At 46.8% G+C, this 17,840-nt stretch overlaps 1 protein-coding gene across 1 annotated transcript in view; it reads right to left on the bottom strand.

Moving 5' to 3' along the window:
• Window positions 1-17,840, bottom strand: part of LOC310697708 (U3 small nucleolar RNA-associated protein 14 homolog A-like) — a 54,216-nt gene that overhangs the window by 27,211 nt on the left and 9,165 nt on the right. Inside the window, exon 5 of the mRNA XM_083484419.1 lies at window positions 16,486-16,641. Within this exon, the coding sequence (XP_083340545.1) occupies window positions 16,486-16,641 (156 nt within the window). The remainder of the gene's footprint in view (window positions 1-16,485; window positions 16,642-17,840) is intronic.

The raw sequence follows: 17,840 nt of genomic DNA, 5'->3' as shown, positions 1-17,840 counted from the left end.
TATCCGACGTTGACCAAAGGGTAACGGCGGGGGTAGCCGAGTTTTTGGTAGCAGTCCTCCAAGGAGCAGGTTAACAAGGAAAACCACTGATTCTATATGTATATATATATATATGTTTGTAGCCAACTGCTGCCTTTTTATATATATTTCAAGGCTTTTACATGTTATTTTCCCTTTTACGGTTTTTATTTGCATAATGCCTAATAAAGGTTTGATTTCAATTCAATTCAAAAAGACTGAACATTGATGGAAATTTTATTATCATTTTTAAAGACATTCCAATAAGACTACTGAAACGAAGAGACTCATATAAAGCCTTTGTTCAAATTTTGAAGAGTAACAATATTGAATTCAGATGGGAATTCCCTGAAGGAATATCGTTCTCCTACAAGAGTAAGAAACATAGACTGATAAGCCCAGAAGAAACAAGCAAGTTCCTGAGAAAATATAAAGAACTAAGAGCAGAAGAAGATGAAGAAAAAGGAGCTGTAGGAGGAGCAGGAGGAGGTGGAGCAGGTCCAAAGGATGATGATGAAGAAGAGGAAGGAAAGGTGACAGAAGAGGAGGAGGAAGAAGAAGAGGAAGAGGAAGAAGAAGCGAGAGCAAAGGGATTATAAACAAACAAAGCCACTATTTAATTAAGAGGCTACAATGGCATTAAAAATTTGGAATTGGAATATTAATGGAATGAATGACAGGAAAAAAGGAATAAAATTGAACAATGTTTAAAAAGGAAAAATTTGGATATAATTTGTCTACAAGAAACGCACGTGGCAAGAAAACATAGAAAAGTTTTGATTAATAAAAGATTAGGAAATGAATTCATATCTTCGGATAAAAGTAAAAAGAGAGGGGTTGTTTTATATGTAAAGAACAAAATTGAAGCTCAACAAATTTTCAAAGATGAAGAAGGAAGAATCATAGCAGTCCAGATCAAATGGCAAGGGGAAAAAATAATAATTGTCGGGATCTATGCACCTAATGGAAACAAAAGTGACTTTTTCAAAAATTTGGAAGAAAAGCTGTTCGAATATATGGATCAAAAGATTATAATAATGGGAGATATGAATGGTGTGGTGTCAATGGAAATGGATAGATTAAGAGCAGCAGGGTTCAGTAAAGAAGGGAAGTTACCAAAGACATTCTTTTCGATGATAAAAAACTGCAACTTAGTTGATATATGGAGATTGAGACACCCGCTGGAAAAACAATTTACATTTTATTCAGACCCAAATCAGTCAATGTCAAGAATCGATCAAATATGGGTCTCAAATGAATTAACTCCAAGAATCAGGCAAATAGAAATTCAACCGAGAGTAATTTCAGATCATAATCCTATAAAATTTGAACTACAAGGATATGAAGAAAGAACGTTTAGATGGAGAATGAACGATTATCTCCTAGATGACCAAAAAATTGTTGAGAAAGCTCAAAAGAATTTGATGGACTACTTTGTAAACAATTCTAATAAAGGTACGAAAACGAATATAGTTTGGGATGCCAGCAAGGCGGTTATGAGAGGATTTTTTATCCAGCAGAATTCAATTAAAAACAAAAGTAGAGAAAAAGTAAAGAAGGAAATTTTAAGACAAATAATGGACAATAAATAAAAATTAGTTAAGAAACCGAACAACGAAAAAGTAAAACAGAATATAAAGGCGCTGCAAACCCAATTTGCGTTGATAATCAACAGAGAAGTAGAATGGAATATAAAAAGAATGAGACAAAGGAATTTTGAATCTGCTAATAAATCAGGTAAATGGCTGGCATGGCAAATTAAAAAAAGGAAAGAACAGAATACAATCAACAAAATTATCATGGAGGGAGAAGAAATCGATAGCCCAAAAGGTATCAGAAAAGGATTCTTGGACTTTTACAGACATCTATATAAAAGAACGGAAAAGAACAACATGAGAAAGGTAGAAAGATATTTAAATGAAAAGAAGGTGCAGAAGATCCCGACAGAAAAAAGAGATAGGCTGAATGCCCCAATAGAAATTGAGGAAATAAAAGAGACTATAAAAGAACTTAAAAAGGGGAAAGCCCCAGGACCAGATGGATTTACAGCAAGTTACTACAAGGAAATGAAAAACATCCTATCAATAGCCTTGAAAAAAGTAATTGATAACATTCTCAAGGAAAGAGAAATCCCAGAAACATGGAAAGAAGCGTTTATTACCTTTATTCCAAAACAAGACTCTGATTTGACACAAGTTAAAAACTATAGGCCTATTTCATTATTAAATACAGATTACAAAATTTTTGCAAGCATTTTAGCGAGGAGGATTAAGAAAATATTACAAGAAGTTATTCACAAAGATCAAGTGGGTTTCCTACCTGGCAGACAGATGAAAGATAATGTAAGGAATATAATTAATATTTTGGAATATCTGACTGCCAGGAACGAGAAACAAGCTATGTTAATATTTGTTGATGCACAAAAGGCCTTTGATAACATATCTTGGGCTTTTATGATAAAAAAATTAGAGCATATGGAGGTGGGGAAGGAATTCCTCAATGGAATAAAGGCAATATATACTGAACAGAAAGCTAAATTGATTGTTAACAATGTGATTACGGAAGAAATAGGGATAATCAAGGGTACAAGACAAGGGTGTCCACTTTCACCACTGTTATTTATCATTGTCCTGGAAGTCTTTCTAAAAGTTATATGGGAAAATGAGGCAATAAAAGGGGTGGCAGTAGGCCAAAATGAATATAAGGTTAAAGTCTTTGTCGACGATCTGGTCCTAACGGTGGAAGAACCTTTGGAAAGTGTTAAAAACATACTTATAGAGGTGGAAAGATTTGGTCAAGTGGCAGGATTTACATTGAATAAGAAAAAGACTAAAATAATTGCTAAGAATATTGTCAGGGAACTGCCATCGGAGGAACAGGTGGTGGAAGGGCTCACGGAGGCTGGGAGAGACTCAGCAGCTGAAGCAGGAACCAGCAGGGGGAGAGGTGGGTCTCTGGTGGAAGGGCTCACGGAGGCTGGTAGAGACTCAGCAGCTGAAGCAGGAACCAGCAGGGGGAGAGGTGGATCTCTGAGGGAAAGCGAGCAAGAGGGAGGGCTCAGGGACACGTCCAGCGAGAACAGTGGGGAGGTATCTGAAGCTCCCATAGGGAGACCCACTCCTCGCCGGAAACTGTCACGCCGCGAGTCCAGAAGACGTGTTTCCGTTAAGGAGCTTTTATGCTGGAAACGATTCCGAAAGCAACCACTGTCGGAATCTGCAAGTGACTAGAGCAGCCATGTCTGAGGGGCTCTGTCACAGACAGAGGTTTGTGGGCTTGAACAAACTCTGAGGGACTACGATTTTACGCACAAGCAGCTCATCATCCCATCACAGCATTCCGACAGTCTTTGTAAGTTGTTTGTGTAGGAGAAGGCATCATGAGCGACCCAGCCGGAACCGGAGAAGCAGGAGTTGGAGCAGGGCCAAGCCTGGAGGAAAGGTACCGGGCGTTGGAGATCCAGCTAGCGCTGCAGACGGCGAGGCTTGAGGAGAGAAGGGCTCAGGATGCAGACAAAAGGGGAAAAGCCACCCAGTTCCCCAGAAAGGTACCAGGATTGGTGCAGAAGTTTGGGGGGGACCCCAAGGACTACCATGCCTTTAGGACAGAGATGCAATATGCCCTCAATGTGCAGTTTGATGAATTCCCTGATGAGGAATCGCGAGTGGCTTTCGTGATTGGGCATCTTGAAAGGGGGCCGAGAGACTGGGTGAGACCCCTGATGGCAACAAATAATGACGTCCTAAAGGACACAATGAGGTTCTTTCGTGCCATGGATCTGATGTTTTCCAGCGATATTGAGCAGGGAGTGGTGCGCAGACAGCTAATGGCTTGCAAACAGGGGAGCCGGTCTGTCCGTGAGTACTGGACTGAGTTCACCATGCTGGTTCACAGATTGGGGTGGGACTTATCGGCGGAACCCATTCAAATGCTATTTGAAGAAGGTCTTGCTTCGGCTGTGAAAGACGAACTTTCCCGGGATCCCAGGGCGGATTCTATGGATCAGCTGACCAAATCTGCGCTGACCATAGGAGCGCGCCAGGAGGCGAGAGCTTTGGAGAGGCGGGAAGGGAAGGGGGAACGTTGGAAGGAGTTCCGCATTCCAGACATTCCAGAGACAACTTTCCCGCCGGCAGAGCCGATGGAAATCGGAACAGCGCGCGTGCACGCAGTTTCAAAGCCCAGTGAGGGGGGAAAGAAGGAGGGAAAAGGCGCCCGGAAATGCTATCTCTGCCAACAGCCAGGTCACTTTGCCAGAGTCTGCCCCCAGAAGAAGGAATGGCAAGGGATGGTGGGAGCTGTTGAGGGAAGAGAGGAGGAAAAACCGGAGCAAGTAAAAGCCAACGCCTGGTTGCCACCGTCGGGGCACAGCAGCCAGGCCAAAGAGCAGTGAAAGTGCCCACGCCAGAACCTCCTAAACCTGCCCTAGTGATAGAAGTGTCGCTAGAGCTGCAAAACGGACACCCCCTAAAGATAAAGGCACTGTTGGACTCAGGCAGCTCCTGCAATTTCATGAGCAAAGAGTTTGCAGGTGAACACCAGATACAGACGATCCCTTTAAGCAACCCCCTGCAGGTGACCACGATCGATGGCAGGGAGTTGTTGGGAGGAGAAGTCAGCTTGCAGACCGTCCCAATGATAATGAAGGTGGCAAGGCACACCGAACTGATAGCGTTTAATGTGGCCACCTTGGGAGGAGCTCCTATTATTTTGGGGATGAGCTGGCTAGCGTTACATGATCCGCTGGTGGGCTGGCATCAGAGAGTGGTTTCCTTTGGTTCAGCACATTGCTTAGAACACTGCAAAGGGGGAAAGGGTTCAGCAGGGGCCCAAGCCACCCTAGCAGGGACGGACGTAACGGAGAAAGTGAAGGTACCACGACAATACGCAGATCTCAGCGACGTGTTCAGCGAAAGGGAAGCTGACCAACTACCCCCGCATAGACCCTTTGACTGTCAAATCAATTTACTCCCTGGGGCACAGCTTCCTGTAGGCAAGTTGTACGCCATGTCAGACAGAGAAATGCAGGAGCTAAGAGAGTTCATTGACAAGAACCTGAAGAGAGGTTTCATCAGAGAGTCCAGAGCGGTGGGAGGTAGCCCAGTGTTTTTTGTGGATAAAAAAAACACGGACAAGCCGAGACTTGTGTGTGACTTCAGGGCGTTAAACGCAGTGTCAGAACCATTGGCCTTCCCTATGCCCAGGATTGACGACATTTTGACCAGGGTGCGGAAGGGAAAGATTTTTACAAAGCTGGACCTAAGGGGGGCGTACAACCTGATACGTATAAGGAAAGGGGATGAATGGAAAACCACCATGTTCACCCCTTTGGGGGCATTTGAATATTTAGTTATGCCATTTGGCTTACAAGCAGGCTCGGCCTGTTTCCAATCGTTTATGAACCACGTACTGGGGCCTTTGCTTTACAAGAATTGTGTGGCCTTCCTAGATGACGTGTTGGTGTATTCTGAGAATGAGGAGCAGCATGTGAGAGACGTCAGAGAAGTGTTGAGCAGGCTGCAAGCCAACCGGCTGTGGGTGAAACTGGAGAAGTGTCAGTTTCATACCAAGGAGGTGGAGTTCCTGTGGTACCGCCTGTCAGACAAGGGATTGGCCATGGATCCCGGCAAGGTCCAGGCAGTGCTGGAATGGAAAACACCCAAAACAAAGAAGGATGTGCAGAGGTTCCTGGGGTTTGGGAACTTTTATCGTAAGTTCATCCGAAACTTTGCTCACCTGACGGCGCCCATTACAGACTGTCTCAGCAGTAAGAAGAAATTCGTTTGGACTGAGGAGGCAGAGCGAGCTTTTGAGGAACCGAAAAGGGCCTTCGCCTCTGAAGAACAACTTCTGCATGTGGATTTACAAAAAAAGATGAGAGTCGAAACAGACGCATCAGACAGAGCCATAGGGGCGGTGCTTCTTCTGCAGCCAGGGAAGGAGGAGTCAGAGTGGAGACCGTGTGCCTTTTTTTCGCGAAAACTGAACAAATCCGAGAGGAACTACACGGTGTATGACCGAGAACTTCTTGCTATTCATGAGGCTTTCCGGAGATGGAGGCACCTGTTAATTGGCGCACAACATAAGGTGCAAGTGTGCACTGATCACAAGAACCTAGAGTATTGGAGAACGGCACGAGTGCTCAACCAACGGCAGTTGAGATGGGCCCAGGAGTTCTCCAAATTTAACTTTGAGATTTGTTACGTGCCAGGCCCAGAGAACGTTAGGGCGGACGCTCTCTCACGCAAACCTGAATATTTGGAGGGGGAGGGAGCACCCGAAGAAAGACATGTCATTCCAGAGGACCGCTGGGTGTGTGGGGCGGCATTGGTGGGGCAAAGAGAACTGGTAGAGGGAACGGAGAATGATGAATACGCCCAGGACAAACTCAGGGGTCTCAGGAGGGAGGGAGATAAACCCGGAGGTTTTGAGGAGAGAAACGGGGCGTTGTATTACAAGGGAGCGTTATATATACCTGAAGGAGATTTGAGGGGGAAGCAGCTGCACGATAGCCCCACAGCAGGGCATTTTGGGCAACACAAAACCATGTGGCTGGTTACCAGGGAATTTTGGTGGCCCAAGGTCAGGGAAGATGTGCGGGAGTATGTGAGAGGGTGTGACCAATGCCAGCGAGCCAAAGGGGAGAGGCGGGCACCGGCAGGGTTATTAGAACCGCTACCCACACCTGAAAGACCATGGGAAGCAGTGGCAATAGATTTCATGACTGATCTGCCAAGGTCCAGAGGGAAAACAGCCATCATGGTTGTGGTAGACCTGTTAACCAAAATGGCCCACTTTATAGCCTGCTCACATGCTGTCACGGCAGAAGAAACCGCTAAATTGTTTGTAGAAAATGTGTTTAGGTTGCATGGCGCCCCCTTGAGGGTGGTTTCAGACCGAGGGAAACAATTTACTTCCAGGTTCTGGAGGAAGCTCATGAGCTTACTGCATGTAGAGGTCAATTTTTCGACTGCCCGGCATCCTGAAACCAACGGGCAGGCGGAAAGAGCCAATGGCATCCTCCAGCAATATTTGAGGTATTATGTCAATGACAGAGAGAATGATTGGGTGAAGCTGGCGTTGGCGGAATTTGCCTACAACAATGCGGAGAACGTGTCCACGGGGATGAGCCCCTTTTTGGCTAATTACGGGTGCCATCCCAGGGCTTTCCCGGGGGGGGGAAGGGGAGAGATGGAGCGTCCCGGCTGCCGAACAGTTCGTAGAAGAAATGGAGGCGATCCATCGCCAGCTCCAACTTAACTTAGACAGGGCCAAGGAGGAATATAAGAGGCAGGCAGACAAAAACAGAAGAGAAGGTGAAACCATTAGGGTGGGGGACCAGGTGTGGCTGTCAACCCAAGGGTTACCATTCAAAGGGGGTTGTAAGAAGTTAAGACCCAAAAGATTGGGTCCCTTTGAAGTCACGCAACAGGTCAACCCAGTGGCTTTCAGACTCCGGTTACCGAACCACATGAAGCTGCACCCAGTTTTCCACAGGTCGTTGCTGTCACCGTATAAAGGGGACAGAGAAGGGAGGGTCACTCGGGGACCAGCAATGGAGGAAAGGGAACACAGCTACCATGTAGCGGAGATCCTCGATTCCCGGTGGAAGGGAGATCAAGTAGAGTATTTGGTAATGTGGGAAGGGGAACCGGAGTCGGAAAACACCTGGGTCATGGCAGAGGATGTCAATGACGAGGTTTTAATAGAAACTTTTCATCAGAGGTTCCCACATAAACCTCAGCCTGTAGCGAGGTTCCGGAGGGAATACTTTGCCACCACCGACGAAGAAGAGGAGTTGGAGGGGTTCACAGATTCCGAGGAGGAGGAGGATTCAGCGAGCCGGAACGGTGACCGATGGAGGGAAATGTTCGAGACGTCTGAAGATGAAGAGGATTCTTTTCGGGGTTTTACCTCCTCACCGCCCAGAGGAGAGGGAACGGGAGGGGGTGAAGGGGGCCCTGGAGGGGAGGTGGATGTCAGGGAACTGCCATCGGAGGAACAGGTGGTGGAAGGGCTCACGGAGGCTGGGAGAGACTCAGCAGCTGAAGCAGGAACCAGCAGGGGGAGAGGTGGGTCTCTGGTGGAAGGGCTCACGGAGGCTGGTAGAGACTCAGCAGCTGAAGCAGGAACCAGCAGGGGGAGAGGTGGATCTCTGAGGGAAAGCGAGCAAGAGGGAGGGCTCAGGGACACGTCCAGCGAGAACAGTGGGGAGGTATCTGAAGCTCCCATAGGGAGACCCACTCCTCGCCGGAAACTGTCACGCCACGAGTCCAGAAGACGTGTTTCCGTTAAGGAGCTTTTATGCTGGAAACGATTCCGAAAGCAACCACTGTCGGAATCTGCAAGTGACTAGAGCAGCCATGTCTGAGGGGCTCTGTCACAGACAGAGGTTTGTGGGCTTGAACAAACTCTGAGGGACTACGATTTTACGCACAAGCAGCTCATCATCCCATCACAAATATGGATCAGGAAACGATAGGAATAGTGCAACAACAAACGGGTACAGAAGTGGTAAAGAAGGTGAAATATTTGGGCATTTGGATAACCCAAAAGAATATTGATTTGTATCAGAATAATTACTTACCAGTGTGGAATGGAATAAAGAAAGATCTGGAGGTGTGGGGACGAATGAAGTTATCGTTGTGGGGAAGGATCTCATCTATAAAGATGTGCGTGCTGCCAAAATTGTTATTTTTGTTTCAGACAATTCCAATAATCAAAGGGACTGTGATTTTTAAAGAGTGGCAAAGAGCAATTTCAAGGTATATATGGCAGGGTAAGAAGCCAATAATTCAATTTACCGTATTTTTCGCTCCATAGGGCGCACCGGACCATAGGGCGCAACTAGTTTTGGGAGGCGGAAAACAAGAAAAACTTATTCTGAACCCCAGAAGCCAGAACAGCAAGAGGGATCTGGCTTCTGGGATACCGTGTGGCTGTTCTGGCTTCTGGGATAACCGCGCCAAGCCTCTTCAGGGCAGCGGGATGAAGGCTCCCCCTGCCCGAAGAGGCTGCGCAGGGCTAAAGCAGAAGCCAGGACAGACGCTGCGCCTTCTCTCTCTGCGCAGAGAGGGAGAAGGCGCAGCGCCCTTCAGCGAAGCTGGTGAAGGAACAGAAGGAGACCCTTTTGTTCCTCCTCCGGCTTCGCATGACAGGCGCGCCGATCAAGGGGCGCTGAGCCTTCTCTCTCTGCACAGCGCCTCTCCTTCACAGGAGAGGTGCTGCGCAGAGAGGGAGAAGGAACAGAAGGAGACCCTTCTGTTCCTCCTCCGGCTTCGCTGGAAAGGCACGTCGCTGCGAAACGGGAGAAGGAACAGAAGGAGTCCCTTCTGTTCCTCCTCCGGCTTCCAGGTCAGGCGCCTCGCGGCGAAGCCGAGGATCCTGCATTCGCTCCATAGGACGCACACACATTTCCCCTTCATTTTTGGAGGGGAAAAAGTGTGTCCTATAGAGCGAAAAATATGGTAAGTTATTAACAGATGCCAAAGAAAGAGGAGGCTTCGCCCTGCCAGACTTGAAATTGTATTATGAAGCTTCATATCTCTGTTGGTTAAAGGAATGGGTAAAATTAGAAAATACAGAGTTGCTAGATTTAGAAGGATTTGATAATAGATTTGGGTGGCACGCCTATTTATGGTTTGAAAAAAAGAAAATCCATAAAGGTTTCGAGAACCACATTTTCCGAAGATCGTTGATTGAAATATGGGATAGGTATAAAAACCTACTCGAACCAAAAACTCCACACTGGCTATCTCCATTAGAGGTTATGAGTGTTAAAAAAATCAACATGAGAAGGAATTGGATTACATATGGAAATCTGATTGTAAAGGAAGGGGGGAAATGGAAAATGAAACCCTATGAAGAAGTAAAAGAGTATGTATACGATTGGTTGCTGTGATGGGATGATTAGCTGCTTGTGCGTAAAATCGTGATCCCTCAGAGTTTGTGCAACTCCACAAACCTCTGTGTGTGACAGAGCTCCTCAGACATGTCTGCCCTAGTCACTTGCAGATTCCGACAGTGGTTGTTTTCGGAAGCGCTTCCAGCAAAGAAGCTCCTTAACGGAAAGACGTCTTCTGGACTCACGACGTGACAGTTTCCGGCGAGGAATGGGTCTCCCTATGGGAGCTTCTGACACCTCCCCGCTGTTCTCGCTGGACGTGTCCCTGAGCCCTCCCTCTTCCCTGCTAGTTCCTGCTTTAGCTGCTGCGTCTCTCTCCGCATTCATGAGACCTTCCTCCAGAGACCCATCTCTCCCCCTGCTGGTCCCTGCTTTCGCTGCTGATTCCCTCCCAGCCTCCGTGAGCCCTCTCCCCACCTGTCCCTCCGATGGCAGTTCCCTGACATCCACCTCCCCTCCAGGACCCCCTTCACCCCCGCCCATTCCCTCTCCTCTGGGCGGTGAGGAGGTAAAACCCCGAAAAGAATCCTCTTCATCTTCAGACGTCTCGAACATTTCCCTCCATCGGTCTCCGTTCCGGCTCGCTGAATCCTCCTCCTCCTCGGAATCAGTGAACCCCTCCAACTCTTCTTCTTCGTCGGTGGTGGCAAAGTATTCCCTCCGGAACCTCGCTACAGGCTGAGGTTTACGTGGGAACCTCTGATGAAACGTTTCTATTAAAACCTCGTCATTGACTTCCTCTGCCATGACCCAGGTGTTTTCCGACTCCGGTTCTCCTTCCCACGTTACCAAATACTCTACTTGATCTCCCTTCCACCTGGAATCGAGAATCTCCGCTACATGGTAGCTGTGTTCCCTCTCCTCCATTGCTGGTCCCCGAGTGACCCTCCCTTCTCTGTCCCCTTTATACGGTGACAGCAACGACCTGTGGAAAACTGGATGCATCTTCATGTGGTTAGGTAACCGGAGTCTGAAAGCCACTGGGTTGACCTGTTGCGTGACTTCAAATGGGCCCAGTCTTTTGGGTCTTAACTTCTTACAACCCCCTTTGAATGGTAACCCTTGGGTTGACAGCCACACCTGGTCCCCCACCCTAATGGTTTCACCTTCTCTTCTGTTTTTGTCTGCCTGCCTCTTATATTCCTCCTTGGCCCTGTCTAAGTTAAGTTGGAGCTAGCGATGGATCGCTTCCATTTCTTCTACGAACTGTTCGGCAGCTGGAACGCTCCAGTTCTCCCCTTCCCCCCCCTGGGAAAGCTCGGGGATGGCACCCGTAATTAGCCAAAAAGGGGCTCATCCCCGTGGACACGTTCTCCGCATTGTTGTAGGCAAATTCTGCTAACGGCAGCTTCTCCACCCAATCATTCTCTCTGTCATTCACATAACACCTCAAATATTGCTGGAGGATGCCATTGGCTCTTTCCGCCTGCCCGTTGGTTTTTGGCTCTTTCCGCCTGCCCTCACTGGGTTTTGAAACTGCGCGCGCGCGCGCTGTTCCGATTTCCATCGGCTCTGCCGGCGGGAAAGTTGTCTCTGGAATGTCAGGAATGCGGAACTCCTTCCAGCGTTCCCCCTTCCCTTCCCGCCTCTCCAAAGTTCTCGCCTCCTGGCGCGCTCCTATGGTCAGCGCAGATTTAGTCAGCTGATCCATAGAATCCGCCCTAGGACCCCGGGAAAGTTCGTCTTTCACAGCCGAAGCAAGGCCTTCTTCAAAAAGCATTTGAATGGGTGCCGCCGATAAATCCCACCCCAATCTGTGAACCAGCATGGTGAACTCAGTCCAGTACTCACGGACAGATCGGCTTCCCTGCTTGCAAGCCATTAGCTGTCTGCGCACCACTCCCTCCTCAATATCGCTGGAAAACATGAGATCCATTGCACGAAAGAACTTCATGGTGTCCTTTAGGACGTCATTGTGTGTTGCCATCAGGGGTCGAACCCAGTCCCTCGCCCCCCTCTCAAGATGCCCAATCACGAAAGCCACTCGCGATTCCTCATCAGGGAATTCATCAAACTGCACATTGAGGGCATATTGCATCTCTGTCCTAAAGGCATGGTAGTCCTTGGGGTCCCCCCCAAACTTCTGCACCAATCCTGGTACCTTTCTGTTGAACTGGGTGGCTCTCCCCTTCTTGTCTGCATCCTGAGCCCTTCTCTCCTCAAGCCTCGCCGTCTGCAGCGCCAGTTGGATTTCCAACGCTCGGTACCTTTCTTCCAAGCTTGGACCCGCTCCAACTCCTGCCTCTCCGGTTCCGGCTGGGTCGCTCATGATGCCTTCTCCTGCACAGGCAGCTTACAAAGACTGTCGGAATGCTGTGATGGGATGATTAGCTGCTTGTGCGTAAAATCGTGATCCCTCAGAGTTTGTGCAACTCCACAAACCTCTGTGTGTGACAGAGCTCCTCAGACATGTCTGCCCTAGTCACTTGCAGATTCCGACAGTGGTTGTTTTCGGAAGCGCTTCCAGCAAAGAAGCTCCTTAACAGAAAGACGTCTTCTGGACTCACGACGTGACAGCTTTCGGCGAGGAATGGGTCTCCCTATGGGAGCTTCTGACACCTCCCCGCTGTTCTCGCTGGACGTGTCCCTGAGCCCTCCCTCTTCCCTGCTAGTTCCTGCTTTAGCTGCTGCGTCTCTCTCCGCATTCATGAGACCTTCCTCCAGAGACCCATCTCTCCCCCTGCTGGTCCCTGCTTTCGCTGCTGATTCCCTCCCAGCCTCCATGAGCCCTCTCCCCACCTGTCCCTCCGATGGCAGTTCCCTGACAGTTGCATTATTTTCAAATAAATGAAATGTTTAAAAAGGATCTTAAAGAAAATGGCTATACAGAGAAAGATTCAAAATTTCAAATAGAAGTAATAAATAATGACTGTAAGATTTTATCTAAAATGTGTAAGATATTGTTGGAATGGTATACAAAAGATGAAGAAGTCAAATCTGATATGATACAATGGGCCAGAGATTTTGGGTATAATATACAATTTAAAGATTGGATTAAACTATGGAGTGAAAACATTAAATTCACCGCATGTACTGCGTTAAAGGAAAATGTTATGAAAATGATTTATAGATGGTATATTACACCGGTAAAACTTGCAAAAATGTATAAAACATGTAAGAAATGTTGGAAATGTAAAGAAAAGGATGGCACTTTTTACCATATGTGGTGGGAATGTAAGAAAGTGAAGAGCTTCTGGGAATTGATATATAAAGAATTGAAAAAAATGTTGAAATATACATTTCCTAAAAAAACCAGAGGCTTTCCTTTTAGGAATCATAGGAAATGAAATAAACAGAAAGGACTGTAAACTTTTCCAGTATGCAGTAACAGCGGCAAGAATATTATTGGCCCAGAGATGGAAACAGGAACAAGTACCTACTTTGGAGGAATGGAGAATGAAGCTGATGGACTATGCAGAACTTGATAAAATGACAGGGAAGATCAGACACCAACGAGATCAAAAGTTTATCGAGGACTGGGGAAAACTAGTCGAGTATTGGGGAGGTTTAAGTGATAATGAAATAACATTTGCAGCATTTAAAGAAGCTCTGTAAAAACTTAAGAAATATTGTAAGAAAGAAAAACAGGTGTGGATAGGTTTGTTAAAAGGCAATAGGAAATGTGTAACTAAAAAGTTTAACTTGGATGATTGTCAGAATGGCTGATGGAAGTCCAAAAAATGAGAAAATTTGTAAAGTGGAAATGTTTATCTATTTTTCTTTTGGTGAAAATTAATAAATATATATATATGTGTGTGTGTGTGTGTGTGTATATATATATATATATATATATATATATATATATATATATATATATATATATAACTTTCAGAAGGGTACTTTTCTTCCAGAAAAATGCACCTGTGGCTAAATTCTCTAGATTTTTCTTCAGCTGTCTTTTAAAAGTAACTCAGAGGTATGGATAAAGATCAGCTGGAACTGGATAACCCATATAAGATAGCGTTACCACATAATTGCCATATATTATTTCTAGCAACAACAAAAAAGAAGAAAATTCCAAAGCTTGTATCAATAAATTACAGTTATCAGACTTTTGTTGATTTTTTTCCTACTCAGTACCACTACTGGGCAAAATGTATTCTTAAACTTCAGGTTAAAGATAATGATGCAAATTTCTCAATGACTGCTGCTTATAAAACCTGCTCCCCAATTTATCTTGATTTGTCCACTGACTGCTTCAAGGGTTGTTCCAAATATATGGATAATGTGACTGTTCCCAAATATTGGCTCATCTTCTCTAGGTCCAAATTTAATTGCTTTAACTGCCTATTGGGGTTTTCTTACAATGAACAATTCTGCCCTCCATGGGGATGGAGCGATAGAAATCATAATAGGTATTATTTTTGTATTTTTTAAAGAGATGAGCAAAGCAGATTTATTCCTGTCTGACTAAAATATCCAGGAAGGTCTTTTGAGTGTTATTTAGCTTGCTTATTGGCTAATATGAATAAAACAATAACAGAAACAGTTCATAGATATTCATTTCCCACAACAAAACCTTCATGAAAATATTCTGACAGTTAAGTGTTGTTTGGGCTGTTTTTCTTTTCCCTGTTTCATATACACGTATGAACCATATTAAATTTTATGCTAGAAGTTATATGGTTTTGGGGTTTCCTTTGTTTTTGAATGGGTCTGTAACTGCATAGTAACGTTGGATTGCCTAACAACTTATATGGTATTAATCTGCACAATAAAACAGGTAAGTGTCTCTCTTTTTTTCTTTTTTTTCAGATGAGGAACTGAGATAGAGAGGGTCACTTATATGCAGCCACTTGGTAAGTTCTGCTCAAATAGGAGATCAGAGCTAAGAAGTTGAATACCGTATTTTTCTCTCTATTACACGCAGATTTTTTCTTCTAAAAAGGAAGGGGAAATGTCTGTGCGTGTTATGGAGCGAATGTGGGGGGTCCCTGGAGCCGATTAGGGGAGCGCAGGAACAAAAATCAGCAAAAATCAATCGTGCGTTGTGTCCGAGAGGGAAACCTGAAAAGAGGAAGTTGCAGCTTTCCTGCATTCTGCCTCAGGGTCTTACTGCCCACCCTCCTCTTTTTCGTTGCTGTGTTTGCTCAAACGGAACAAAGAGCAGGCAAATCCCCTCCCCTCCAGGCAAGCAGAGGGGAAAGCAGAGGTCTTTCCTTCTAGTAATTCCTCTCTGTGCTCCTCGCAGGCAGCCAGAAAACATGCAGGAGGAGAGAGAAAGCTGGCTTCGGTTTGTGGAAACTTTTGCCTTTCTTTCCTCCCTCCCGTAAAATCCCTCTCCTGCTTTCTTAGCCAGCTGCTTCTCTGCACAACGCTCTCTTGTCCCTTCTGTGTTTTTCCTTCACTCCCCACTTAAAATGTAGTTACAAAGCATGGATCCATATGGATCCTCAGGATCTTTGCATTGGGCCACCCCAAATTCACCATCAGATCACATAGCAGCCTGCCCCCCCAAAATCACACACCCACTGTTGCCTGGGGCTGCAATGGTGCAAAAACGTGGTTAAAAAGCATGGATCCACATGGATCCTCAGGATCTTTGCATTGGGCCACCCCAAATTCACCATCAGATCACATAGCAGCCTGCCCCCCAAAAATCACACACCCACTGTTGCCTGGGGCTGCAATGGTGCAAAAATGTGGTTAAAAAGCATGGATCCACATGGATCCTCAGGATCTTTGCATTGAGCTACCCCAAATTCACCATCAGATCACATAGCAGCCTGCCCCCCAAAAATCACACACCCACTGTTGCCTGGGGCTGCAATGGTGCAAAAATGTGGTTAAAAAGCATGGATCCACATGGATCCTCAGGATCTTTGCATTGAGCTACCCCAAATTCACCATCAGATCACATAGCAGCCTGCCCCCCAAAAATCACACACCCACTGTTGCCTGGGGCTGCAATGGTGCAAAAACGTGGTTAAAAAGCATGGATCCACATGGATCCTCAGGATCTTTGCATTGAGCTACCCCAAATTCACCATCAGATCACATAGCAGCCTGCCCCCCAAAAATCACACACCCACTGTTGCCTGGGGCTGCAATGGTGCAAAAATGTGGTTAAAAAGCATGGATCCACATGGATCCTCAGGATCTTTGCATTGAGCTACCCCAAATTCACCATCAGATCACATGTCTGTGGCCACAGCATGAAGCACAAAAATGATACATCCACTGTTTCATTCAGAATTTTTTTCCTTGTTTTCCTCCTCTAAAAACGATGTGCGTGTTATGGTCAGGTGCGTGTTATAGAGCGAAAAATACGGTAGCTAAGTCAGAATTCCGTCTACCAGACCACAAGCTACAAAAGCCACAGTAGATGATTGGCACACCCACACACCTCCAGGTAGGGCTGGGAGAGAACTGTGCCTGAAACCCTGGAGAGCTGCTGGCAGTCAATGTAGAAAATATTAAGTTAGATGGAACACAGTAAAAGAGCAGCTTCCTACACTCCTAGGGGCATTGCTTGGCTTGAACATGAGGCAAGAGCACTGTGCAACAGCTGGGTCCAGCTCAAGACTAATTCTCACTTCTTGCTGAGGTCAACCAACACCCACCTGCCATCCATTTATCACTTCTTCAATGGCCGTGACATTCACACTCTCTTGTTGCAATGGGAAGACTAGCTGCTCAGCACGTCTGTTTTGCTGCACCACTGGATGCCACTTAGCCAGGGCTTGAGATGTCTGAGTGTAGGCAGCTTCCCTCACCACCTGCAGGAAGACAGATAAGACAAGCACAACCTTCAGCAGGAAGATCCCAGTGACACACAGGTATTTCTTTAAGGAGACGTGGGAGTTGTCAAGCCAGAACCCACTTTTGGCAGAACATACTATAAAAGTGTCACCCTCTGTTGGCTCTGACTAGTCTGAAACATACACACACACACACACACACACACACACACAGAGAGAGAGAGAGAGAGAGAGAGAGAGAGAGAGAGAGAGAGAGAAATACATATATATGCATGTATGGATATGTATAAATATATATATGGTGGACCAGCTACAGCGAGCTTTCCCAGAGGCATATTTTAGAGCACCCACTATAAAGATGCCCATAAGCCTCAGTATAAAATCTTTAGGACAGTGTTTCCCAACCTTTTTTGGGCAAAGGCACACTTGTTTCATGAAAAAAATCTCGAGGCACACCACCATTACAGCCCCGTGACATCAGCGCGCAGCGTCACGCCGGGAGGGACATGAATTGCTAGCAAATTACATAATCACCTCCTTGAGGGCTGGCTCATCTTCTCCGAAGGCAGAACCCCATTAATTAACAGCACAGACTCACACCATAGCCAAGACGAGGGGGGAAAACCTCAGTCATGCACAGTCATGCACATGTGGGGGCTAAATGAGGACGAAGACCGGGCAGAGAGCAGGGTTCAAATCACCCCACCTGGCCAGGACAATCCCTGGGTGCTCCCTTGGGCCACTCGCCTGACCCACCTCGCAGGGCTGTTGTTGCGAGGATAACACGGGGAGAACCAAGCGCGCCCCCGGGAGCTCCTTGGAGGAGAAATCGGGCGATGAATGCAATGCACGAAATATATGAGAGGCGATCAGGTTTTGCAGGTAAGGGGCCCCCGCCAGCCTCCGCTTCCAACACCCGGCGCAACGATGCCAAAGTTTCCCCCCGGGCTCGGCTCGGGGAGCAGCGCTGCTCCCCCCCGGCTCCCCTTCGCCCTCCCGGCTCTCTCTGCCGCCCACTGGGGACCCCCCTCACCTGCCAAGTCCGGAGCGCCGGTGGAAGTTGCATGCATGCATGCAGGGCGCCGCGTTGCCATTGCATTGCACTGCACTCCATGCAACGCCTGCACGCATGCATTGCCTTGCACGCACGCCAAGGGGTCTCCCCGCGGTCCGATGCGTCCCCTCCGGCGCGGATGCAGCATTGCAAAAATAAAAAA

The sequence above is a fragment of the Podarcis liolepis genome, assembly GCF_965112155.1.
Source record: "Podarcis liolepis genome assembly, chromosome: W".
Taxonomy (NCBI): Eukaryota; Metazoa; Chordata; class Lepidosauria; order Squamata; family Lacertidae; genus Podarcis; species Podarcis liolepis.
The sequence above is the reverse complement of the archived record's forward strand: the minus strand, read 5'-3'. Positions and strand labels throughout refer to the sequence as shown.